Below are 24,712 nucleotides of genomic sequence, written 5' to 3'. Positions count from 1 at the left end.
CCCAACTAACGGTCACGGGATTCGGTGGAAAACAAGAGTCAGACGCTGAGGGACACTCATAAATAATTAAATAAATATCGTCTTGACAGCGTTTGAAATCGATACAAGTATCACCAATTGAAATATTGCGTATATTGTCGAATCGGTTTTTCCCTAATCCCCTAGGTTAACACAAATCCCCAATTTGTATTATTCTCCATTCATTCACCCAGTTTGCGAGAGACAACCATTACACTTGAGAAAAATGGTTACAGGCCATGGACATGGCTCGTGATGACGACGTTTCAGTTGTATCTTGTCAAAGCTAGATCAGGCACACAAGTTCATTTTGTTTGTGACTAGAGTGAACATAGCCTGTGATGTGGAGAAAGTCCTCTGGTCTGACCCGCACAGAGATAAGATGGTGAAGTGAAATAAACGTGAACCAGGATTTAAAGAAAAAAATCCTGAATACTGTTTTACTTTATTTTTAGGGGGGGGGGTACCATTCTTTGATACCATTTTGTGAACAGTGCCAAGCGTTTTGTTATGTAGTGTTATTTGTTTCTTAGTTTTGACAAGAGAGTCTTCCTTTTGTCCTCAAATTCAGGTTTTGACTCATGAGTTAAGTATTTCGTATATTAAGCCTATAGTTTTTTACATTGTGTTTGGTGTTTGGTTAAATTGGTCTAATGTTTCAGAAAATGCATTTTAGCAATTGGGGAAAACCTGTAGTATGACTAATCTATACCCGGTGAAGACAAATGTTTTCAATGACATCAGTAGAGTCACTGGGACTGTCAAAAATACTATACTAAAAGAAATATTAATTCCTTTTTTTGGAAATATTCCACCATTTTTCTTGAATTGGTATATATTAGAGCATCATGCAGCTTAGGTGGAACATTTATCTTTTATATCAACAGGTATTTAGTCAAAGTAGTTTTTTTTTATTTTATTGTAATTTTCAGATTTTGGTTCCCTTTTTTGTTTGCCTTCTGCTTCTTAAACTATGCGATTCTAATAAAGAAAGACAAGTGGTCACAATCAGTTAATGGATTATCTTTCTGCTTCAATGGCACATTTAAATGAGGAATCTGAACAAGATTTTTGGAAAAATTCAAAAACAATTCAACAAAAGATGGAAAGATCCCCGCATAAACCCTGACACCAAAGATACAATGAGACAGATACACCAGGCTTTGAATTAATCTTGCGTTATGACTGTTTAAGGTTTTGGTATACTGATGAATTCCAGGATTGGGCTTTAACTGCTTTCATTTTGTTGCTGGTCTTTAATCTTCTAACCCTGCGTTCTTAATCAAAACTCAGAGCAGGTTTTTAATCTAGCATAAATGAGGCCGCGGATTATGGGCTTCTGACCTTGCTTTCGCTACACAGCTGCTTCCGCTTCAAATCAACTCTCTGGTTCTGTCAAGCTTGCAAGAGGGGATAATCTCAGTCTTGCACTACAATGCTTTAAGATGTAAGCTGTGACACAAGAACCCGGGGAAGAATCTCCACTTTTTACCGTTTCACAATTCGCAACACTTTCTCGCTTGTGATGAGAATGGCATTTTGACAAGCTGAGAATTTTATTTTCTGATGTCAAAGCAGAAAAGGGGTGTCTGGTGTCTGTGGTATTATTATCATTTAATAGTTTTGTGAAGTCATGTGGGTGTATAAATCTACTTCTGAAGAGCAGCTGGATTACCATTTGATCCTCAAAGATTTTTTTCTTCTTTTTGAGTTGGAGCACATTAGAGAGGAAAGTCTGAGTGCTCCAGATTTGGAGAATCAAGAAGGATTTCTGAGCGAAAGAAGAAGCCAAACCGTAACCAGCTACTTAAAACCGCCAAATAAGGATTAAAGGTGAAAGGGGAGGAAGACCTTACCTGTCAAAAGGCTCTTATTTTTAAGTTGCCAGCCTTTTTCTTCTTTTTAGGGCTAAAACAAACCATTTAGAGGGCAGTTTAACATTTTCTAGAAAAAAAAAGCGGAAAACCTCAAATTTTCCTTTTTTTTATACTTTCTTTTGTCAGACAAGATTAGACTGCTCAAACTGGAACCTGCTTTTGTCCAAAAATGAGCTGAAAATGAGAAACAGACTGGTGAGGGTGTAGCTGAGCTGTCGGCAGGATAACCACCTTATCTTTTAGACTTGAAAGCCCATCCAGTCCACTCCAGGCCAGAGTCCGCACACATCACGGCTTCATCAGGTCAACAAAGGTTTATCAGGGATTTCTTAAAGCAGCTCAAAATTGAGTAAAGATTAGAAGAAGTAGTAAACAACTACTGAAAGAATAATGACTTGATATCATTCTTTATACTACAAGGAAAAACATATCTAAAGTTCTGCAGAAATCCTCCAATGTGTGGTAAAGACAGCACAGATTACAACGGTTGATTTTTAATCTGGAATGACTTTTTATTTAAATGTGTTCATCAGGATAGGAGGTTACAATCTATTCTATTGAAAACACCTGCTTTATGCTGAAATTAATGAAGAATAAGACGTCAAGGATTAATAAAATATATGGGAGCTATCTTGCATCTCACTTTAAGCTTCTATAGGCTACAGGGGCAGCTGTGTAATAAAACTTTACTGTTTCTAATTTCCTGCCGGGAGAATCTCAGGTTATTTTTGCTCCTGACTGAGTTTAAATGATTTATCAAACTCATCTGAGTCTGGTTTTAATCTCAACTATTCTTCAGTCACCTTTACAGCTTTTCTAACTACTTTTTCCTTAAAATAACATTTAAAATCTTATTTATATTATATTTTTATGAAGCTTTAAGATCTATATTCTTTTTCCGAGTTATAAAATATTAGTGCTTTTGTTTATTATTTTAATAAAGTATAATTTATTTTGCTTTTAAACCCATAAATATGTTTTAAAAATATTCGAACAATACTCCCACTTCATTCACTAACAAAACAGAGCTGTGGCTCCACCTACTGGCCAAAATCTGAAACTTCAACAAGAAGGAAAAATGTCCATTTTATCAAAGAAGTATGAAAACACAGATTTCTCATTAAATTGTAACAGTTTAAAAAATAATAATTTTATTTAAAATAAAAAGATAATTAACATGCAGAAATATCTAGATGTTGGATAATGCCATTAAAGTTAGCTCGAGGTTAATGTGCACCAGTGATTTATAGTCTACGGCAGCTTAAGGCACATTTTCAATCACATAACACAATGTTTTATGCTATCTTTTCACATTTTACACAATCTTGAACCATTTGAAAAAACTCAAAAGAAAGCCACTTATACTATAAATGCGCAGTAAAATAATACTCTTTAAAAGGTAACAGTGGCAAAACATTAACTAATGAAGACAAATTAGTTTTGCTCACATTTTTTAAGAAGCATATTGGTTAAGTAAAAAAACAAAAAAACAAAATACTATTATACAGTTGTCACATGAGGGTGTACATGCAAGAGTGTGGTGATTGTGCACTTACATGTAAAATGTAGTCTGTTTTAGTTTTTTGTTTCCCTGAGAAAAACTAACCACCAGGAATACAAATTTCTGAATGAAAAGTGAATTAATTTCCGTCAAATTTTTGAAACCAGACTTTTGTGTTTGTCCCAGAGAATAAAGACGAAAAATAAAATGAAATAAAACACATTTGAGGATGGATATTGACCTTTTTTGTGCCAAGTAATCAAGCATCTCTTAGCCTGAAATGTGTTGTGAAATTCACAAGGTGACTGGGTTACAGTATAAAGTGAAAGAGTAACAGGTTGCTTCATGATCCTGCATGACTTGCAATAAGAATGGAACCGAAGATCGTTATAAGCCGTTAGTCGTGTCCATACAGGCACTGAGCAAAGACGCGGAAGGGTAGCGCGGATCCTCTGTGCAGACCTGAGGAGCAGCAGGAGGAGCCGAGTCTGACGGTACCTCAACTCCACCGCACTCTGAGGAAGAACTCACCGTTTTAGGGGGGATCTGCAACTGCTTGTTTTTTTCCTGAAGACTTGAGGAGGAGGAGGAGGAGGAGGAGGGAAAGTCTGGAGAAGAAAATAAGTGATTCTGATCTGAGCCCAACTCGATGTTGACACTCTTGCAGAGGCCACACAGGCTCTGTTGCATTTCCTCCAGATTTTGCTTTAGCTCCGTTCGCTCCAGCAGAAGCCGGTCTTTCTCGCTGATCTGTAAAAGACGAATCATAACTGCATTGTGCTTTATTTTAATTTAAGCATTACCTCAGGAAAATGTAAGATTAAACTGATTTGGCATGAACACTACAGAAAATGGTTTGACTAAAGATTCCGACACACCAGGCTTATGCGCTGCTAAACGGTGTTCACACTGAGCAAGCAGGGAAGGGCTTCTTCTTCCATCCATACATCACTACCAAACCCAAGTCCCTGATTGGTCAAAGTTTGACCTAGTTTAGCTTGAGAGGGCATTGACATTTTGTCCACAGAGGCAGAAAAAGGTTGTAGAAACCTGCGTAGCTACACGTGAGAGTTCTGAATGCGGAAGCCCGAAACACGCATTTACATATATTTCAACTCGAAGTGGTCGCCTGAATTTGCGCTACAGAGGCAATGTGTACATAGCTGAAGAGAATCCTGATTGGTTTGATTAAACAATTTGTTTTTTAGCACCAGCAGTTAAGTGGCACATAGTGATGCATCTACTCGCTCTTGGCAAACAGATATGAAAGTATGTGTGAACCGAAACAAATCTTTGAGAACAGACAGCAGATCACAAAAAGAGTATGACTCCTTTAAAGCAAACAGTATATGTGATTCATTACAGATTTTCAATTTAAAAAAAGATCAAACAGTAACGAAATTTCAAAAGTTACTCAAAAAAATCCTTTAAATAAATTCATTCCTTATACAAACAAAGTTCCCGCAAGTAAAATCATGAATGAGTGCCCAATCCAAAGCCTTAAACATGACTATGTTCCTGGGGCAGGATATTATTTAGACTGTTCATTCAAAAAAATCTTAAAATGTGGCTTAAATAAATCTGCACAATTACCCCTTGCAAGGTTTTGCAAACACATGACTTGCTGTTGTTAAGCCCAAGGCAGGAATAAGGTTTAGGGGGCAATTACTTTTTTTGTTTACATGGGACCACACAGGTTTGAACAGGTTTTTTCCCCCCTTTGCAGATAAAATTGTCATTTTGAAAAAATTTTTTAACATGGGGAGATTAGTCTTAAAATGTGAAAGTAGGCAAACAAAAGGAATTCTGACAGAAGGTGAATTTCTTTCTTATTTTGGACTAAAGTAGCGCCTGAAACTTTAAGCACAGCCTCCTATCTATCACATCTGGGATGCTGACCATGAAATACTCACCAGTTTTTTGATTTCACATTCAAGCTGCTGGATGCCGTCAAGTTTCCTCTTTCGACAGCGCTGTGCCGCCACGCGGTTTTTACTCCGGCGTCGGATGTCGTGGACAAACTCAAACTGCTCTTGGGTCAGCTGGTGGTCCCTCAAAAGCTGCTGGAACCCACTCCGGCTCAGTTCCAAGATTTGCTTAACAGGAAACGGAAGCTGAATCTGTCGGACAAGAGATCCAAATGTTATTTTCGTGTCATTTGATTCTTTCGTAATCCTTTTTGTTTCGTGGGAACCTCTGCTGCTCTTTTGTTGTTGGCCTCGGTATCCCCGTCTGTGTCCATTTCAGATTCCTCAGCTGAGTTGAGGGAGGAGGACATGCAGGGACTTATCTCCTCGTGGGACAAGATGTCCGTGTTTGTGGCGGGGTTATCGCCTGTCTCAAGTTCCCTGAGAAAGGGACAGTCTCCTACACTGGAAGTGAGATCCAGCTGCTTCAGCCAGAGGAAATCCGACGCCTTTGCCAGATTGTTTTGGTCCATTGGATCATGGGAGTTTTGTGGAAGCTGAGATGGGCACAAATCAGACCAGAAGCCTTTAGCGAGATGTTCAGCCACCTCTCTCTCCACTCGGCTCCGGTCATCTTTGTGTGTTGAAGCAGGATTTGAGGAATCGCTCTGCTCGGGGGGAGCCTCACTCTGCTCTAAAATTGCAGCACAATCTTCAACCACTGATGTCCTAAGCAGACATGAGGCTGGGTTGAAGGCAGTTTGAGCACCAAGTATTTCAACAGTTTGTTCATTATCTCCACTTGCTGGTTCAGCGATTTCGGAAGGATCCACAATCCGTGGTTCTGACAGCTCACAACGAAAGCCGCAACCAGCCATGGTCGGCTCACTTTGATTGCAGGCGTCTCCCATCTGCAATATGTCACTCTCGCAAAACTGAGGCTGATCTGCCTTGTCAGAGCCTGGGCATGACAGAGGCAACATGGGGCAGACACCATTTGCTGCCAGCTCCAGAGATAAAGGAGCAATTTGTGACTCACAGTTCTCTAAATCAAAGCGCTCCTCCCCGCCGTTTGTCTGCCCACGCGTGTTGCCGCCGCACTGCAACGCAAAGTCGGTTTGCGCTTCTCCTCCCAGAGGCGCTGAGCTCTGGAACTCCAGAGACTTGGCGTGGTTGCCGTCCACCCCGGACCCAAAGTTGGCGCTCTGCTGCCAACTTTGACAACATGGTCGGTGCCTGAGCCTCTCAGAGCTTCTCTTATCCTCTGAAAACTTAGGGATCAGAAAGTCAAAGCAGGCTGTCTCCACGTTGTGAAATCCTAAAAAACGGGCGCTGGTTTGAACAGCGTTGATGTTTTCTTTGGTGAAAAGCAGCTGAGATGTGTAGGCAAACTGAAGCAAAGGTTCAAACCCTTCCACGGTCACCTGCAGATCCAAAATGAAGAGAAAACTGCAATAAAAACAAACCTCCTTGTGACAAAGCATCACTTTTAGGCACCTACCTCTTCAGGTAAGGTGATGATGGGATTCTGTCTGTTCACTCCTGTGACTTTACTTCGAAAGTATTCGCTGCATGAAGCTAAAATGGCGCAGTGGGCCCGGAAGCTCCTGTCCTCCACCACCAGCGTCACGTCGCACAGGACGTCCTGCTGCCTTTGCTCATTCAGGCTCTGGAGAATCAGCGTGCTGTGCACGGCCGACTGAAAGGTGAACACCGATGTGCGAGGAGCTTGGAGCGTCATGGTTCTTTCACGCTCAGCCTGTATGACGAGGGGAGCTGCAGTCACAACAGCGGTCACTCTGCATTTCTACTTCAGTTAGGTAAGCAGTTTTATACTATCAAATTTAACCAACATAGTCTATGACAGAAATAACTACTAAACACGTTGCTTTTTTTTCTTTTTTTTTATAAATATGTTATCGGTGTTAAGCTGTTAAATTTAAAAGCAAAACTTAATTTAGTGTTTTTTCCCTGAGACAATGTAGGATTTTTCAAATCATCACAGCTGTTTATAGTTGCTTTCTCTTCTCTGTTTATGTTTATAAATTATTCTTATAGGTTCTGTTCATCTGAATTTTTACATGTATGTTTGTCCGTCATATTCAAATTCAGGTCCTTCAGATACGTATTTTCTCTTAGGTTATCAGTGACATCAGTCAGAGTAAGGAACATCATCAAATACATTTCACATCCTGGTCACTCTGTTCGATCTGTGGCCTTCAGGCAAATGCTGCAGGTCAAGCAAAGCAACGGTTTTTACCCCACTGCAACGGCAATTTTAAATCCGGACTCCTCCTGGAGTGCTTGAACTGTGCAATGGCGAATGTTTTGATTTTATTTATTTTTAATCACTGTACTGTGGTCACGAGGTGGTTTCTTTCATATTCATTAGGGGTGTAACCATTCATTTTAACAAAAATCCATTCATGTTATAATTTGCCGACACGATTCATAGTCGATATTGGTTCATTTTTTTTTAACAATCCGTTTCACTGACCTAAAAATCGATCCGGGACAAAAATTCAACCAGTGTGACTCGGAGATAAATATCTTGAAACTGAACAGTGCAGGTGAAGTTTTCCACATTCCTTATATTTCTTGCAAGATAATGAAGTCATTCATTCATTTTCTATTCCGTTTCATCCCTTTTGGGGTCACAGGGCTGCTGGAGCCTATCCCGGCCACTTATGGGCGAAGGCAGGGGGACACCCTGGGCAGGTCGCCAGTCTGTCGCAGGGTGGATAAGATAATCAAGTGTAAATTAAATGTATGTACAAACAAGTAAACAGGAATTAATGGCAAATCTATTTACATTTTAGTTTCATAAAGTTCAGCCCGCTGTTTTTCCACACCAAAGTAATCCAAAGCGAATGTTATTAGAACATTCTAGCACACTGTGTCATCACACGTCTTTGCAGAATTCCAAGTGTTTCCAAACATCGGACCGGAACGATGGATTGATCATTTTTTGCTGCATGTCGCGTTTGTCGTCCGCTGTGATGGACTCACTTGGTCGTTTCTACATTATAGTAAAATAATCCTACCCTGCCTTAGTCTAAATGGTATTTTCCAATATCATTTATAACTCATTTATTTTATGTTTAACTTATTTTATAATGCTATAGGTTGATTTCATAAACAACTTGCTGACAGATCTATCTGACTGGATTGTAGGAACATAAATCAATTAAGTTAATTAATCGTTACACCCCTATTATTTATTATTTTTTCTGGTTTTAAGAAGTTTAAAAAGTATTCATTGTGAATCCTAGTTTTTTAATGACTTAAATATGCTTTTTAGTCTGTGCAAGATTCATTCATTAGAACAATAATTTGCCTCAATTAAATTTAGGACTAAAATGCATAATTTGGTCACTAAAAAAAGGGAAATTCTAAATTGTTGCTAGATTAAAAAGTGCATCTATGTCATTGTACCAACCAGTGACCAAGACAAAGAACAATCTAGTAAAAGAAATCCTTTCTGTAAGAGACTCACTAACAATGAAGTAGGTTATAGTGTTTCTGACTTAATCTGTTTGTTTTTTAAAGTAAAATAACTTACATTGATGACCCCTGGAGATACGTTTTTACAAGCTTTCTTTTGAGATATACTTGAAGCAGGCAGGAAATGATTCAGCATATTTCTTGCAGGGTATGCAGGAAAGCAAAGTAACAGCTTCCCTGTTTACAGCAGCAAAACGATCGAAAAATAAAGTTTTACAATACGTCTAAACATTTTATTTTATCATTTTAGTGTCTAGGATAAATAAAATAAGCAATTGTGTGTTGTCTTTACTTAACATTAGTACAAAAATGGGCAATTAAACTATTTTTACATTTATTAAAATGTATTTTTAAATGAGTCGGCTGAATTTACCAAGTTGGCACGAGTAACTTGGTAAACAACGTGTACCTGAACGCTTCATCTCGCACGCGACGCCTCAAAATGCTGACTCATGTTAAGCCAAGTTACTTAACTGGCTCAGGTGGCAAAGTGCGACTAAAACGCCTAGTATGAACCGAAAAAACGACATCTCCCTATTCAACCATTACAAAGTTAACGGAAATAGTAAACAGCAAATAAAACAGTCATCGGTTTTACGCTAGGCCTGGCCGTTAGCTATAATTGCATTGGGCATGCGCATCCTCAAAACGACTATCTGTGGAAAACAACTTTAAAAAACATTTATTCAACAAGGCCAAATATTCACTGACCTTTCATGACAGCGAAATGACAGTGGCATTGATTTTGGGATGAGATACTGGCAGCCCGACTTTCTTCTTGTCATGTGACATCAGAACCAGGAAGTTCACGCGCATGCTCAGTGTGGCGTCAATGAAAACCCACTATGGAGATTTTTTTATTTATTTATTCACATAAATGTAATGAAAATAACAGGGAAGCTCTGTTATAAACATAAAAAAGCAAATTTATATTTGTCTTTCTTTATCATTATTTCTGATATTATATTCCACAGCTGATTCACTGAATTTAACCCCAAACATTATTTTCCCCCCTTTTCAATACTTTAAAAAAGTGTGATGCAGATGTGACAAAAGGGTTTCAAATGTCTCCTCTATAAAATGTAAATATTGTGATAACAGCCGGGGTTGAAATCCCTTTTGCACTGAAGCAGAAGCAGCAGGATGGTTGGTTGATTGTTTTTCCTGAGCAGAGAGTCCCAGAGAACCAGTTAGAGGACTCTTTCATAGAAGAGGAGGTAGGCTTGGCAACTCTGGACTTTGCTTTCGCTCACAGGCTGAACGTTTGTGTCGCTGATATGAAACCAGGATCCTATGGAAGGCTCTGGAAGTTCAGAAACAAACAAAGAATATGTACACATCTGAGGATTTTTGGGGATTTTAAAGTTATATTCGACTGATGTCCGCATAAAGGTACACCTACCTTCTGTTGATAATCCATTGGATAAAGTTTTATGATGGTTTGGCCGGACTTTTACATAGGCTGTGTAATGGCCCGACCTCATTGTTCCACTGTGCTCTACAACACCATACAAACTGTACAAAACCCCTGTATCTTCTTTATAAGAAGATACATTCTGTGGGAGACAAAAAATGTATTTTAGTTTGTACACATTTAGAAATTACAAAAAGCATAAAAGACCCACTTCAATCATATTTTGCCAAAAAAATAAATAAATTCTAAGACAGTTTCTGCAGAGCGGCAAGAGTTCATTAGAAAATTGCCTCCAAATTATGGACAGTACTTCTAACATGGAGTAAGCCTGTCCCCACTTCCCATCACCCGTGTGTTTACACACTCTCCTGCTACCTTACAACTCCTCACATCCCTGACATTAGCGGTGTGGATACAAACATTAACATTAGCGGTGCAACAAAAATGGCGAGCAATACTGGAGCAATCCAGCTGTACAGTTTTGAGCCAGATGTCAGAGGAAAATGAAGACATGCATGCGTCCACTTGTAGTCGTCTACAAATGGATGCATCACAATGAGCTAACTTTTCTTCTATGTCACCAATACGAGCTCAGTCCAAACGGCATTTTATTTTTTGCTCCTGATTTGCAACGATGTGAATAAAGAAATATTCAGAAATGCTATTTTAGACCTAATTTTTTTTTATAAATGTCCTCCATAGTAAAAAATTGCCACAACAAAATAATTTTCATCGGAGTGGGATTTAAAAAAAATAAAAATAAACAAAAAGTTACTTACGATGTTGGTTTTGCATTTGGCAGCGCAATAAGGAGCAAGATCCAGAGTGAGTGGAAAGTGAACGTATCTGTTCACCTTACAAATAGTGTATCCATTCTAGAAAAATATGACAAATATTTTGTTATATTACAGGACAAAACCCTTTTTTTGTCCTTTAAAGTATTTTTATTACAGCTCTATGAATGAAACTGTCATTTATTTCATCAACATAGTAAAAACACAGAAACTGCTTTAAAGTACCTGTTGAAATCTTTTCAGATGAAGGGTAAGGACAGCTGGGGGAGAGGAGACCAACATTTGCTTCAAGGCATCGGTGTAAACATTCTTCTTGGGGCCTAGATGCAGCACAAAGAAACTCTGTGGTTCTAGAGCCAAAACTAAATAGCTTGTGAGACACATCAACACCTACAATCATGGGGAATGACCCTACTTACCTTGACCTTTGGCTTTCTTCTGCTGCTGTTTAGTGCAGGTGACACACAGCAAGCTGTTGGTCAGCGTGAGTGTTTCCACCTCCGTAAACTGAAACAGGCATGTCTGTATGGAGCACACTTGTTTCTCTGGAGCTGTCCTGGGAGCCAACGTGCTGAAGGCCAACTCTGGGTCCTGGTTCACGACTGTATACTCTTTAGCATCAGGCACTTCCTCCTCACTCTCTGTGTTTTGGTCTACAGCCTCGCAGTCTTCCAAGAAAGCTTCGTCGAGAGTTACTTTCTCCATTTCGCTCACCAGCTGGGAGTCGTCCTCTTCTTCCTGATCTTCGTTGGACATTTTGTCGTGTATAACTCTGTCCTGAGAGTCCCGCTCATCTGATAAGACGGTAAAACGGTTGCTGGCAGAGGATGATGCAGCTAACGAGTCACAGTCAGCCATGTCGTCTTCTTCTTCTTCCTGCTCCCCACTCTTCTCCTGTTCAGACACACTGTTGGCATCAGGGGTCGGGTCATTTGCTGAAGTTCCTTCTTGTTCTTTGTTGTTTGTTTCTGCTTCCTCTGCATCCACAGTAGCATTTGTTTGCTCGTTCTCCGTGTTGTCCGTCAGACTGTCCAAAGTTATTCTGCTTTCGAGCTTTTGCTGCCTTTTTTGATGCTGTTAGTCAGTAAAAAAAAACAAAAATGTCATTGGAGTTTAATTCATCTAACCATTAAAACCAAACAACAAATCATTTGAACTCATTTATATACCTTTGCTTGTTTCTTTGCCTGCTTCTTTGCCTTCTTTTGCTGGTACTTGCTGGTGCCTGCTATGGGAATGTCGTCGTTTCTGCTGTCTAAAGGAGGACTGTTTCTGCCATCCTGGCTCGACTCACTGCTCTTCTGAGCTCCTTTTCTTTGGTTTTTCTTCCTGTATGCCTGTAAAAGTTATTGATAATAAAGCATAGCATTTAAAAAATAAAATAAAAAAAAAAAAAAAAAGAGATGTTTTTTTTACCTCATCAACAACAGGAAGAGAAAGATCCAAAAACATCTCAGTAACTACAGACACCTGCAGGAAGAAAGTAGTGACCGCAGTGAGACGGACACCTCCAGGAAAACCTCTCTTTGTTTTTTTTAGGCTTCATTGTTTACCGTTTTGCACTGCTGACACATTATGGTGCTGGTCATCTCCCCGCCAAAAACTTGGTCGACAAAGTTTTTTGGAAGCCCGTTTTTCTCGTATTCTGAAAAATAAGGTTTGTATTTATGTTTTTCCAGGTCAAAAGGGAAAAAAACGTCTGTAAGGACAGAGAGCAGGTTATTTACCTTTTGCTAGTGTTTTCAGTCCGTCTCCATCTTTATCTGTATTTGTCAGTTTTAACGCCTCCATTATTCCTGTGTTTACTCTCTGTAAAAAAAAACAAAATAAAATAACATAAAAAAAAAAAAAACAGAAAAACACAGATAATAAGCCGCAGCCAGATGGTATTGCATTAAATAATAAAAACCAAGTCTGTTAAAAATTGTCATTAATTTTTTTGTAGGTTCAAATAAATAACAATCAAAATTGCTTCAAACCATTGAACTGTGATATTATTTTGATATAGATACATATATATTTAATTATTTATATGACCTGTGGGTGTGATCATCTGAGCAGACAGATGTGTTTCAGTCAATCATTTATTCCAAATCAATCAATCAACTTTCTCAATTTGGCAGATGTGGCTTTAATGTCGGCGAGAACAGAAGAGCGGAAGAGAGACACAGTTTTGCAACTTTTTTTTTTATATCTTCAAACAAGGGGACTAAACTGGCCCTAATGCCACATAAATGAAGACTTTTCTAGCCACACCTATTCTATTATGTCACATCAAGTCAGGAGAATTACATTGTACTAACTGCTGCAGGTCAGTGAATTAATTCAATTCAATTCCATACAATTTCTTATAGCTCAATATTACAATATTCTCAACAGGCTTCAGTTGTCCAAAACGTGATATCAGTTATAAAATACAATTAAACAAGTGCCTTGCAATGCTTCCAGTGTTCTTTGCTCAATACTTTTTCAATTAGATACCTTTCACCCATAGGATGTAGTCACAAACAGAAAACACACCTTCTGTTCTTCAGCCCGCATCCCATCCAGCAGGTAGCGCAGCAGCTCCTGACTGTCCTGCTGCTGAAATCCTTTGAACCTGGCAGCCCTGCAGGGATCAGACCAAAGGATCGACTTTCCCAAATTCAACAGAGCCATTAGTTTGTGTTAAATTCACCGTTTTAGAGGATTTTCACTCTAGACATCGGCTTCACTCACTTTTTACACACTTGTGTGAACAACTCTCGCGGCGTTACCACACTTTTCTTGGACAGCTGGATCTCATTCAGCAGATGACACATTGCCCACGTCAGAGATCCGGGTTGTTCTAAATTCACCACGATAGGTTCCTTCAATCACAGGAAAATGAAAAGAAACTTAAAGCAGGTTAGATGTTTTGTATTTAAGCTAAAGACAAAACAGTCAAGTGTAACACACCAGGTCCAAAGATGCAGGTTTGATGTCCAAATTGAGTTTTTCTCCTGTCACTTTGTTGAGAGTTTCTCTTAAAAGTTGTGTTTGAGAAAGATTCTTCAAAAGACAAAAAGAAGAATTGTTAATCAACTGCATTTGTCTTCAAGTTAAAGAAGTGAAAATGCAGTTTTACCTGAATGACAGCATTGAAGAAACATGTGTTTCCAAGGTTGCTCAGGCCTTTTACCGGAATGACAGTGCTTCCTTCAATTGTGATACAGTTTTGTGTTTTCCCCGCGCTTTCCTTCATATTGTTCTTGTTCTTATATCTCGTACTGCTGTTCTCTTTATTCTCGCTTTCTTCTGTGTTTGCAGTCTCAGAGTTCTCCTTGTAGTCCAAAACACTCGCCTCATCCTTCACTCCTGCATATATAAATGGACATGCTTAAAAGGAAATGCCTTTCAAAATAAAATAAACTGTTGTTTGTTTCTTACTTTTTTCTGGTCTCTTCGCAGGGTCTGCAGCATTTTGCTTCTTTATGTTAGTCACCAGCTGTGCTAAATACCCAGTTCTCGAGTACTGAACATCATCATCACAAATGTAACACCTAAAATGAGGACAAAATGTTTGTAAAAAAGAAATAAAAAAAACTTTTAATTTGTCTCTGAGGGAATTACAAGAAACAGGGATACCTACCAAACACTCCAGTTGTCCAAACTGATCACAAGGCAATGCGGACTTGACCGTGGAGTTTCATAATGTTTGATTGCATGCTGGTTCTCAGAGTGTCTTCCACATCCCTTGCCCACACAAAAAAGACATTTATGATCAAAAAAACTAAAAGGGATTTTAATATCTAAAAATAAATGAGCACAACAAACTCACCCTATGGCCACATGTCAAGCACATCCAGATCCCTGCAGGTTCCTTTTCCTCTTCAGAGTCTTGCTGCAGAGTTGTGTCGTCTTCATGCTTACAGTCCTGGCAGTTTGTCCAATCAGAGATCCCAGGAAGCTTCTTTAACAGACTTTGGTCTGCTGCTGTCTTGATGTGCCTGCAGGATGGAACTATGACAATAGATGACATAAAAGGGGGGAACAAAAGAGGAACTTACAGTAAAGGTTATGACCTTTAATCAATAAATGAAGATGATGTTTACCAGCTAGTTCAATGTCGTCGTCCTCCCCTCTGGAGCTTCTGTCTTTACCCCGCTTCTTTCCCATTTCCCCCTCAAAAATGAACAACGCAGAGACACCTAAGTAACACAAGGTAGAGTCAACAAAGTGTGTCAGATAAAAACTCTTAACAGGCATAAATAAGACTCCAAGCTGCCAACTTACACAGTCAGTGGAGTCCAGGGACGGAACAACATGCGTTTATCAGTTTCGTTTACTTTGAGAAAAACAACCCTTCTGTTTTTATAAATGTACTTGACATTATTAAGTAGATTATTTTACGTACAGGTCCGCCAGTAGAAGTAAAGATGCAAAGATAAAGAAGTAGATACAAAAACGTGTGTAAAATATAGGAAATCTACGCTGAATGTAAGAATGGCTCATCTGTTTCCGGTGTGCGTCGCTAAGATGAGGCCGTGCTGAAACAAAGCAACAGGAACCACTACAAGCTTATCAGGTGTTACAGACAAACTAGTCCTCCAATCCATCTTGGGAGTTTAGTTCTACTTTTGTTTTCTCAAGTGAATATTGTATCCTTAAAACATCACTCTGATCCATTTGGCTCCATGAAGTATGATTACGTGTCGCCGGTACTTTATTTAAGCTAGTAAACTTTTTTTTTTTTGTTTGGGCTCCAATAATATGTCTTATTTGGAGTGGGCAGAAGCTCAGGTGGCAGAGATCGAGCTGTTAACCAGCATGTTCCCCAGCCAGGAGGAGCTGGAGCTCACCGACCAACTGGCGCTTGCAGAGCTGAGAAGCTACGTGGAGTCTCCGGCAGACTGTCCTCCTGCCTCCAGACCCCAGTTCCTCATCAAGCAGAAGTTGAGCTCTGCAGGCACTGAGGGGGTAACCATGATTAAATGTTATTACACATTACACCGCTTCATCATCACCAGAGCTGAAATAACTAGTTTTCTAATTGTTTTGTAACTCATGATCTGGTACAGACGGAGATGATTTTGTCGTGCGCTTATCCATCCGAGTATCCCAGTGTGTTGCCAGACATCACAGTACGGTAAGCATTTTGGTTGGTTAATAATTATTTGCCGTTTACAGTTAAAAATGCGTCTTCATTGATCATCACTGAACACAGCTTTAGAAAATAAAATCCTACAAAATATTAGGTCACTAGTGTATCAATATAAACCCTGCAGAGGTCAATAAAACGCTTTCATATATGGCCAGAAACAGCTGCACAAACTGTAATTGGTAAGTATCAATGGTAAAAAGGAAATCTGTGTATTCAATTCTAAAAGATTTTTTATGGAATGTATTGGACTACATTTTATTATTAATTTGATAGCAGATTTGGTTAAGCAAACTGCAAAATTCAAAATTACTATTTTTGTCAGCTAGTACTTAGCAGATTCCGTTAAAGGATTATTTATTTTCTCTTAAATTGATCTTTCAGCAGAGTTTAAAAAGTGTTTTGCAAAACACCAAAAAATTAACATTTTTATTCCACGCCCTTTTATTTTTAATAGGACTTTCGAATTACATGCATATGTGGCATTTTATGTCATGTAATAACAAACAAAATAAAATTAGATGTTTTTTTCTGGTATCAAACTTTAACTTACACCAAATAGAAACAATTAAGAGTAATAATGATGTCATTAGAGGTAATAGGTAAACTTCATAACTGGAATCCCTTTAGTTTGCAGACTGCAACAAGCTGAAGATTTTACGTTTGGATGTAAACGACTAAATCACTTTGTGCAAAAGAATTTGGTTCCTCAACTACGGAAGAGGATTAGGGCCACGGAGAAAGAGAAAATAAAGGGCATAAAAAAATTCTGACCTTAATATCAGAATTCTGAGAGAAAAGTGAGAATTTTCTATGCCCTTTTTTTTCTTTCTTTCTCTGTGGCTCTAATCCTCTTGAGTACTCACCAGTAAACATTACCAAAGAAAACAGCTAGTCAAAAGGCCTTTATAGCCAAGTCAGCATAAGAGGGTATGTGCATTTATTAATGATGAAAACATCATCATAATAGATTCTCCATTTAAATTTTAAATGTGCAAACTTTTTTTTTTAACAGTTCAAATACAAAAAGAACACCAACTAACTGAAATTATTTTTTTTTTAGATTTGTCTTTGGATAAATTAGTCAAACCTGATATTTCTAGCTTTGCTTAACATATTAACCAGTTATATTTCTCTTGAAATATCCTCTATTTTGTTATAATTTATTTTCAGCCTTTAATTGACGATGCAGGCTTTTTTAATATTTACGGTAAATGTTTTTAACATTTCTAATCTCAGTAGTTTTTTTTATGTTGCTGCTATTATTTTTTTTTTACTGTATTATATAAAGTACGAACAGTTTTTTTTAAACTCCTGAAATCACCAGCTCCAAGTAACCTTGAACCCTTTCCTCTCACTCTCTGTATGTTTTATTCTCCAGGAGTTCTGGTCTCAGCAGAGCCCAGCAGGCACAGCTACAGGCGGATCTAAAAAAACACCTTATGGAAAACTGCCAAGGGGAAGTTTGTGTGCTTGCTGCAGTGGACTGGGTGAAAGACAGCCTGCAGAGCTTATTAGCAGCCATTTCTCCTAAAAAAGCGACTCCCTCCTCGGTGGCACAGGAAGCGTTCAGCCGGCTGTGGATCTACAGTCACCACATCTACAACAAGTCGAAGAGGAAGAACATCTTGGAGTGGTCTAAGGAGCTGGGCCTGTCAGGATTCAGCATGCCTGGGAAACCTGGTATTGTGTGTGTAGAAGGACCTCAAGCTGCCTGCGAGGAGTTTTGGTCAAGGTGTGTTGAGCTGTTTTTACTGAAAATTGATGAAGTCCAAACGGCGTCTTTTCCCCAAACTATTTCCTGTTTCAGAGTGAAAGTTCTGACGTGGAAAAAGATCATGATTCGACATCGAGAGGATATCACACTTGATGGTCAAGGTGACGACGGCAGGCCTGCTCAGGGCATGGACTCCCTACGAAAGTTCTCAACCTTTGAAGAGGCCATGTTTGACCCTCATGGGAGCCGAGGCAACCACATGGACCTCGGACAGCTCTACCAGTTCCTGAATGAAAAAGGCTGTTGTGAAGTTTTTCAAATGTATTTTGGCATTGAAGGGAGATAACTGTGCAACAAAGAATAAAACAAAGTTTATTTTATAAAATTATCTACAGAGATATGTGTTGTGAGTCACATGGAAGCTCTTAAATAGAACATGTGACAAGCAGCAGAAGAACTCTCAACAACTTTGTTTTTATGATTCCCAGCCAAAACACCTGTGGCTCAACAAACAGGAACATGCAGCTCTGCCAAGATGATCCAGTTAAAAACATTGTCTTCTTACTATTTTTAATTATTTGGCATGTTTTTATTTTTTGATCAAAAGACTTCTTTCCTCTCAGGACAAAACTATTAAAAGTCTTAATCCTACCTGAATTTTCTTGTGAGTCTTTCACATAAATTGCACAAATTGATAAAAACAGATTAAATTATTATTATTATTATTTCTGTTTTAATTTATCATCTGTTTAGTTTGAAATGAATGAAATGCATATAAAAATGTCATGTTTTTTTCTGAATGTTGCCAAGTTGTCAAGTTTTTTTTTTAAGTGGTACAACCCAACCAAAAAGTTTGAGAATGAAGCACTTTCAAAAGGAGTTGTGCGTTAAGAAATATTAACAATATTTTATAATTGCAGGACCGAAGCCATGGTTTAAAAAAATTTGAACAGCTAAATCTGCAGCACACAGTAGATGGCAGCAGTAGGTAATCAAAGTTAGCAGTCATGACAGCCTCCAAATGTAACTTGTAATTTAGTGATAGTATAAATTCACTGGTTGGATAAAACATACAGTAGACCATGTCAGTTAACTAAGGTTAAAATATTGAATCAAATCAAACTTTATTCATAAAGTTACCATACCTTGCAGAACTGTTTAGTTTAGCAATTACCTATTGCATTACATGACTAGTTTCATGTTCTGATAGTCACTGGTATGAAGTCCATTGAGAGGACTATTGTAATATTGGGCTATATAAATAAAATTGAATTCAACTGAATTAGGAAAACTGCACTTTTTTCTGCACATTTTGCCAAAAACTGCATCCTTTCTCCTCATACTTTATTGTAAAAAGATGAAAAATTGCTGATGATTTACAGAATATTCACATAATGAAATGTTTTAGTTAAAAAACGGCAACAGATAATTATACATTATATGCACCCATCAGGTTGAAGCATTTAAAACATGTTTTAACTTCATTATCTACAATACATTGCACAGAGCAATGTCACTGACCTGCAGCTCTTGAGCGAGTCATTCACTGCTTCCCCGTCATGCGTTAATAACACCACAAGTCAAATGCAGATCCCTCTTTAGATGGTTCACCATCTTGTTTACTATTACATCTAATCCACAGCCTCAGTCCACTCCCCACTTTAACCGATGCATCAGTCATCGGCTGAGAGAGTTTGATAGTTGCAGGTTTATGTCGTTTATTTGCAAATCAAACAGTAGCTATAAAGTCAATTCCACTGTGTACATCATGTGTACACAGCTTACATTACCTTCAGATTAGCTGAAAGGGCACAAACATTATCCTTCCTGATGAAGCTCCCAGGTTGCCCTGCATTCATCCGCTTTTATGGTTCACAGAGGGGACTGTCATGTCGTGCACCACGAGGAAAGTTGCTGGTTTGTTTCCCTGCTTCAGCTCCCTCAAATATAAGGTGGGATATGGAACAACAATTACGCCTCGGAGGTTTCGACTAACAAAAACCTTGATTTATCAATAAACGCAACAGTGAAAGAGGATCACTGCTGTTAGGAATTTTCATGACAAAATTCATAAGGAACTAGTAGTCCATACCCAGACACTTTCCAAAAAATTGGAATATCATGAGAAAAATATGTTATTCATGATGTTCTAACTATTTCTTTTGTGGGTTTTATGAGTTGGAACCCTAATTTACATAAAAATAAACAAATAAATAATTGAAATCAATAAAACAGTGGGTTCTGAGTCTATATTCTATAAATTAATTTTCTTGAATGGAGTTATGAATACATTTTTCCATGATATTCCTAATTTTTTTTAAAAACATACTCTAAACTATTTGAACTGCTAAAACCTTTCCAGCACGGTACTTTTGATTAATATGAAATGCAGACCCAAAATAATTGAAATTAATTAACATTAAAATGTCTTACCTCAATGCTTTATGAGCAATAAAGTAGGACGATTATCCTGCTGTTGTATTTACACAGCATATGTAAACAAAAGCTCCTTTTGCAGCAATGTGTTTCTTTTTTTAATTCGAGAGAGTTGAGACATTTATGGTCAATCAATCATTGCAACGTCATCCTTGTTGATCTGGTCGAAGCCCTGGAGACTCAACACACTGCTACAGATAATGCTTGAGGCTGATTATGAACAAATTAAACCTGGTCTTCATAGTTTAAACCACTCTCACACAGAATTATGCACACACTTTCACAAACCTGCTTACCTAGACAATGTATATCTGAGCCCCCACATCGATTGAAATGCTTCAGCAGATCAAGGTTGAGCGGTGGTGAAAATTTATGGGGTGCTTTCTGTACTCAGAGACTTCTGTGACTCCCAACATCATTATCACAAAAGTGCAGACAGGCAATGGTGCATGAGGTAAAGGTTAGGCCAACAGTGACATTCATTTCCTCCCCTTACGGTGTTTCTGTGTTCAGTGATGTAATAATATCTTCACATTAAATAAAGAGGGAGTGCTGGACTGGAACTAAGAGGCTTAGATTATTGTTTGACTTCTGTGGACTTTTTTAAAATCTTCTGTGATGTCAAATGGAAAACTGACACCAACAAAGAGTGCAAACATTGTTCTGAAAGTAATGATCGCATGGAATGTAGCATCAGTTTTTAAACATACGTTGTACATTTACTTCAAACCAAAGATAAGTAAAGTGGTGTAACAAAAGGTGGGGTTTTATAGTTCACCAAGAAGCTGTAGAACAACTATACCGCCCAATTATTTTTTTTTTAAAGATAAACAAACAAACATTATGAAACTCCACGGTCAATAAAAAAGAGTCTTAGTAAGGTTTTTTCTTTTCTTTTCTTTTTACTTTTTTCTGATGATGGAGGACATATAAAAAGAAAATGAAGCTGAAAATGGCATTTCTGAGTATTTCCTTTGTCAAATTATTGTGAATCAGGAGCAGACGAAAAATGCAGTTGATAAGAGTTAGTAGGTGTGACATAGAATCAACAATTAGCAGGCCATAAGCAACCTGCCTCACCCCATGTAGATTCATTGACTTATATGTGACTAGATCCATGTGTCTTGGTTTTCCTCGTCTGATCAAGCATCTGGCTCAAACTGTACGGCTGGATACCTCCAATACTGCTCGCCATTGCTCGTCGGTAATGTTAGTTTGGGGGTTTTGAGGGGCTGTATGCTAGTGGGAGAGCACGTAAACAGATGGATGATGGGAATTGGGGGAAGGCTTACTCCGCGTCAACAGTCCTGCCCGAAACTCAGAGGCAAATTTTTGTTGAATTCCTGCCACTCTGCAAAAACTATTTCCCAGAAAATGACACAGGTTTTTTTAAATTGCCTAAAAACGGCATATCATAATTAAAAGACCAATGAGAACGCTTTGAAAATATCAGAAGACTTTAAATATAATCTTTTCTATGTATGGAGAAAACAGTGAAAGCCAATCAATAAGCAATCAATAAGCAATTTAAAAGAGTGAGAGCTTTGATTGTGGTTATACTCTGAATCAGAATAGACCTGGAGTCAACAAAGGGCGTGTCATCACCAAAAACTGGGTCAAAAGAATCAAAAGTCTTGTGGTTCAAAATAGGGATGTTAAGGATGCAGATTTCTATCGAAAGTTGAACTTTTTATGAGACTTACAGCAGTACCAGTTCCAAACCACAGATATGAGTATGTTTTATACCATTTTACCAAGATTATGTTGGTAAAATGGTATAAAATTAAGCAAGAAGAAAATCATCAATGTGCCTTCTTATATACATGTGATGCAAGCAAAAAGACTTCCAATCACAAGCTTTCATCTACCAAGTCAGGTATAAAAACAATTGGCTGCAGGTGAATCATAGTGTGTTGTGTGCACTGAATGTATGATGGCCATTTTTTTCACAGCACTTGAAACAATCTGAATAAATTAATGACACACTTTTATTTACCCACAACACAGTCTAAAAGAATCAATATGTCAGGTTTTTAAGTTTGAAGCTGTTCCATCAAAGACATTTTGTTTTGTTGATTAAACTAAAAAAAAGTGCCAGTAAGAAAGAAAAACGAGGTGATTAAAGAAAATATCTAGATTGTATCCGTTTATGTAACAGAAATTAGACTGTGTTGTGTAAGTTGAATCTTTTTTGTATCGATTCGTGAACCATGCATCGAGATGCATATTCAATCATATGAGAGAGAAAAGTGGATGTAGCATCATATTTGTAATTTAGGTTAGAAATCATTTTATTTTTATGTTAAACATCTCAAATATGCAGTAAGAACCTGCTACACACAGACCAAAGGGTTAAATCAAAAACTCTTCTCAGTTTAGTTTTGAGTGTTTGTTTTCTCTCCAGTGTGGAAGTGCCTTGCTTCTATAAAATAATCAACATGGGTCACAGTTGATTGGGAATAAAAACCTTGAAAGATGAGTGCAGAACTTGTTTGTTGTGCCGTCTTTTTTAAGCGCTTTTTGGCAGCAGATTTCGGAAATCTTTTTCTTTTTTCCCCTTGAGTTACATTTTATTCACTCATGATTTATTGCAATTTTTCCTTTATCACCCCATTTTTTTCCATTTCAGACAATAACCCAATTCTTCTCTAGTGAACTGGTCATGCATATAATTAAATTAGTTTTGAATGTCATGGTGAGGTACTTTAACATGGGGATTTCATCCTGTCTGTAGCCACAGCACCCTTTCACTGGGATAAGTTCATTTTAATAGTTTTGTTTTGAATTGTTTTAAGCCGCAAACTCAAAAAGCCGAAGGTTTGATGAAAGGTTTATGTTTTATCTTCATGTGAAGATGAACAGTGGTTGTCTTCTGAACATCCACAGGTATTAATACCTGCTGGTTGAAAGTGCTCCACATAAAAGAGCATGACATAATGCACTCTTTCTTAGTTGTTCTGCTTTTTCCAAACATGTTTCTCTTGTTGTACACTGAATGCAATGACAAGCATTTATGATCATCATAAAATATACCTTCTAATCAATCTATCATGTGCTAAACATTAGACTTTGTTTATGTAAGGTACACCATAACACTATAAAACATGCATACGAGCATATTTCAATTGACAGCAGTGATGAAATAGACTGAAGGAGGGGAAACGTGTTAATTCATATTCACCGCCGGAGGTTCGGCATTGATTATGCCGATAAATCTATCACAGCGTCACAGGAGCTGCATGGCAGAAAACGCCTTTTAGAGCATGTCGCTCTGTCAGTTTGTTACGTGTTGCATTAGCATTTTCAATTCAGCCAAAGCAAACCTGATTATTAAAAGCAATTAGCGACACAATCAGTTGTGTTTCCAAATGTTATGAGGAAGCCTGGCTCCGCTGCTCTTTGGGATTCTAGACCTTCTCTCCAGATGACCCTCCAAGGTGAACTCTTGTACGCCTTGTCACCCCATGAATACTAAATGAGGCCGAATCAAACATTTTCTCTTGTCTCACTTCTATTTAATCAGTTTCTTCACTGAGCTGTCTGTAATCCCAGAGGACAAACATCACACATCACTGGCATCATGAATTCAACAGCCACAATGCTCTGAAAGTATTTAAGCATCCTATTTATATTTATTCGATTCATGTGTTTTGTTAAAAAAATCCTCTGCATTCGACCCATCCTGTGATCTCATGGCACAAGCATGTCACTAGCGGTTGGTAGCTTCAGTTTAAGTGCAGCTGGTGGGTGCCTTGCTCAAAGGGAAGGTGGGGTGGGGGGGTGGGGGGGGGGGCAAGAAATCCTATCCAGTATCATGCCAGGGCGTGCAAAGCTGCTTCTCCCCCTGCTGGGCCCCTGTTGCTGTAGGTCATTCCCGGCATTTTGCCTCCCCTCATGCCCATTTTAGATTCTCAAGTCTCAAACTCAGAGGCTAAATGTGGTCTTGATTAGGTTTTAAGATGAAGTGCTTTTTGGAATGTGCTTTGACCCATGTTTATTTAGTTTTAACATGTATATTAGCAGTTGAAACTTAACAAATTAGCACTATAGTATTACTTTTTTTAAAGAGAACATAAGATATATTGGATTCGGCTCAAAACCCTATTATTTATTAGTATTTTGATGTAAATTTTGTAAATTTCCAGATAGAAAAATCAACTTTAAAGGCACCTTTCAAATAAACTATCAAATAAACCGAACATTACAACAGGGAAATTGTCTAACCCTCTGCTCACACACTGATTTCATAATTGGAGTGAGAAGTACTTGTTATTTAATCAGAAAACACTTAAGAGCAGCATTTTCATATACCAAAAAATTACTAAAATTGTCATTGTAACTGCTTTTGAAATGTCATATCCCTAAATAATGACCACCTACCTGTCATCATCATAAAAGGAAAAAAAAAATAACGGCTCCACTTCT

The 24,712-nt window shown here is 38.1% G+C and overlaps 3 protein-coding genes across 6 annotated transcripts; 1 reads left to right on the top strand and 2 right to left on the bottom strand.

Moving 5' to 3' along the window:
- Positions 1–3,015: 3,015 nt before the first annotated feature.
- On the bottom strand, positions 3,016–9,611 carry LOC101173402 (transcription regulator protein BACH1). 3 transcript variants are annotated; one of them, XM_011482328.3, is made up of 5 exons: positions 9,519–9,611; positions 6,805–7,079; positions 5,591–6,727; positions 5,310–5,516; positions 3,016–4,146 (listed from the first exon to the last, which is right to left on the bottom strand). In XM_011482328.3, exons 1-5 carry the CDS (start codon positions 9,523–9,525, stop codon positions 3,784–3,786), a joined length of 1,989 nt encoding a protein of 662 aa, XP_011480630.2. In that variant the 5' UTR covers positions 9,526–9,611; the 3' UTR covers positions 3,016–3,783. The 3 variants fall into 3 exon arrangements, with proteins under 3 accessions (XP_011480630.2, XP_011480631.1, XP_020563774.1); XM_011482329.3 differs by having other exon boundaries at positions 6,805–7,062; positions 9,519–9,610; XM_020708115.2 differs by lacking the exon at positions 9,519–9,611 and adding an exon at positions 9,217–9,485 and having other exon boundaries at positions 6,805–7,062.
- A 62-nt stretch (positions 9,612–9,673) lies between these two features.
- On the bottom strand, positions 9,674–15,476 carry usp16 (ubiquitin specific peptidase 16). The gene is made up of 18 exons (XM_023961521.1): positions 15,270–15,476; positions 15,089–15,184; positions 14,815–14,996; positions 14,626–14,729; positions 14,424–14,536; positions 14,122–14,351; positions 13,953–14,045; positions 13,734–13,864; positions 13,536–13,623; positions 12,743–12,824; positions 12,569–12,660; positions 12,432–12,485; positions 12,185–12,352; positions 11,435–12,089; positions 11,241–11,335; positions 11,001–11,096; positions 10,210–10,363; positions 9,674–10,110 (listed from the first exon to the last, which is right to left on the bottom strand). The coding sequence occupies exons 2-18, from the start codon at positions 15,150–15,152 to the stop codon at positions 9,998–10,000; spliced, it is 2,514 nt and encodes an 837-aa protein (XP_023817289.1). The 5' UTR covers positions 15,153–15,184; positions 15,270–15,476; the 3' UTR covers positions 9,674–9,997.
- An 88-nt stretch (positions 15,477–15,564) lies between these two features.
- On the top strand, positions 15,565–18,508 carry rwdd2b (RWD domain containing 2B). 2 transcript variants are annotated; one of them, XM_020708116.2, is made up of 5 exons: positions 15,565–15,694; positions 15,815–15,953; positions 16,055–16,122; positions 17,516–17,869; positions 17,945–18,508. In XM_020708116.2, exons 1-5 carry the CDS (start codon positions 15,678–15,680, stop codon positions 18,195–18,197), a joined length of 831 nt encoding a protein of 276 aa, XP_020563775.1. In that variant the 5' UTR covers positions 15,565–15,677; the 3' UTR covers positions 18,198–18,508. The 2 variants fall into 2 exon arrangements, with proteins under 2 accessions (XP_020563775.1, XP_004075339.1); XM_004075291.4 differs by having other exon boundaries at positions 15,583–15,953.
- Positions 18,509–24,712: the final 6,204 nt, after the last annotated feature.

This window comes from Oryzias latipes, chromosome 13 (assembly GCF_002234675.1).
Source record: "Oryzias latipes chromosome 13, ASM223467v1".
In the NCBI taxonomy this organism is placed as follows: domain Eukaryota; kingdom Metazoa; phylum Chordata; class Actinopteri; order Beloniformes; family Adrianichthyidae; genus Oryzias; species Oryzias latipes.
The sequence above is the reverse complement of the archived record's forward strand: the minus strand, read 5'-3'. Positions and strand labels throughout refer to the sequence as shown.

Bases quoted from the DNA above. Each gene is read 5' to 3' on its own strand.
- LOC101173402 (XM_011482328.3), bottom strand. The intron at 5,517-5,590 runs GTTCCCACGAAA...CTTGTCCGACAG, and splicing joins ACAACAAAAGAGCAGCAGAG to ATTCAGCTTCCGTTTCCTGT. The intron at 4,147-5,309 runs GTGAGTATTTCA...CGTCTTTTACAG, and splicing joins AATGTGAAATCAAAAAACTG to ATCAGCGAGAAAGACCGGCT.
- usp16 (XM_023961521.1), bottom strand. From the start codon at position 15,152: ATGGGAAAGAAGCGGGGTAAAGACAGAAGCTCCAGAGGGGAGGACGAC. The intron at 11,097-11,240 runs GTACTTTAAAGC...ATATTTTTCTAG, and splicing joins ATCTGAAAAGATTTCAACAG to AATGGATACACTATTTGTAA. The intron at 10,111-10,209 runs GTAGGTGTACCT...CTGAACTTCCAG, and splicing joins CAATGGATTATCAACAGAAG to AGCCTTCCATAGGATCCTGG.
- rwdd2b (XM_004075291.4), top strand. From the start codon at position 15,747: ATGTCTTATTTGGAGTGGGCAGAAGCTCAGGTGGCAGAGATCGAGCTG. The intron at 16,123-17,515 runs GTAAGCATTTTG...TTTATTCTCCAG, and splicing joins TTGCCAGACATCACAGTACG to GAGTTCTGGTCTCAGCAGAG. The intron at 17,870-17,944 runs GTGTGTTGAGCT...TTCCTGTTTCAG, and splicing joins TGCGAGGAGTTTTGGTCAAG to AGTGAAAGTTCTGACGTGGA.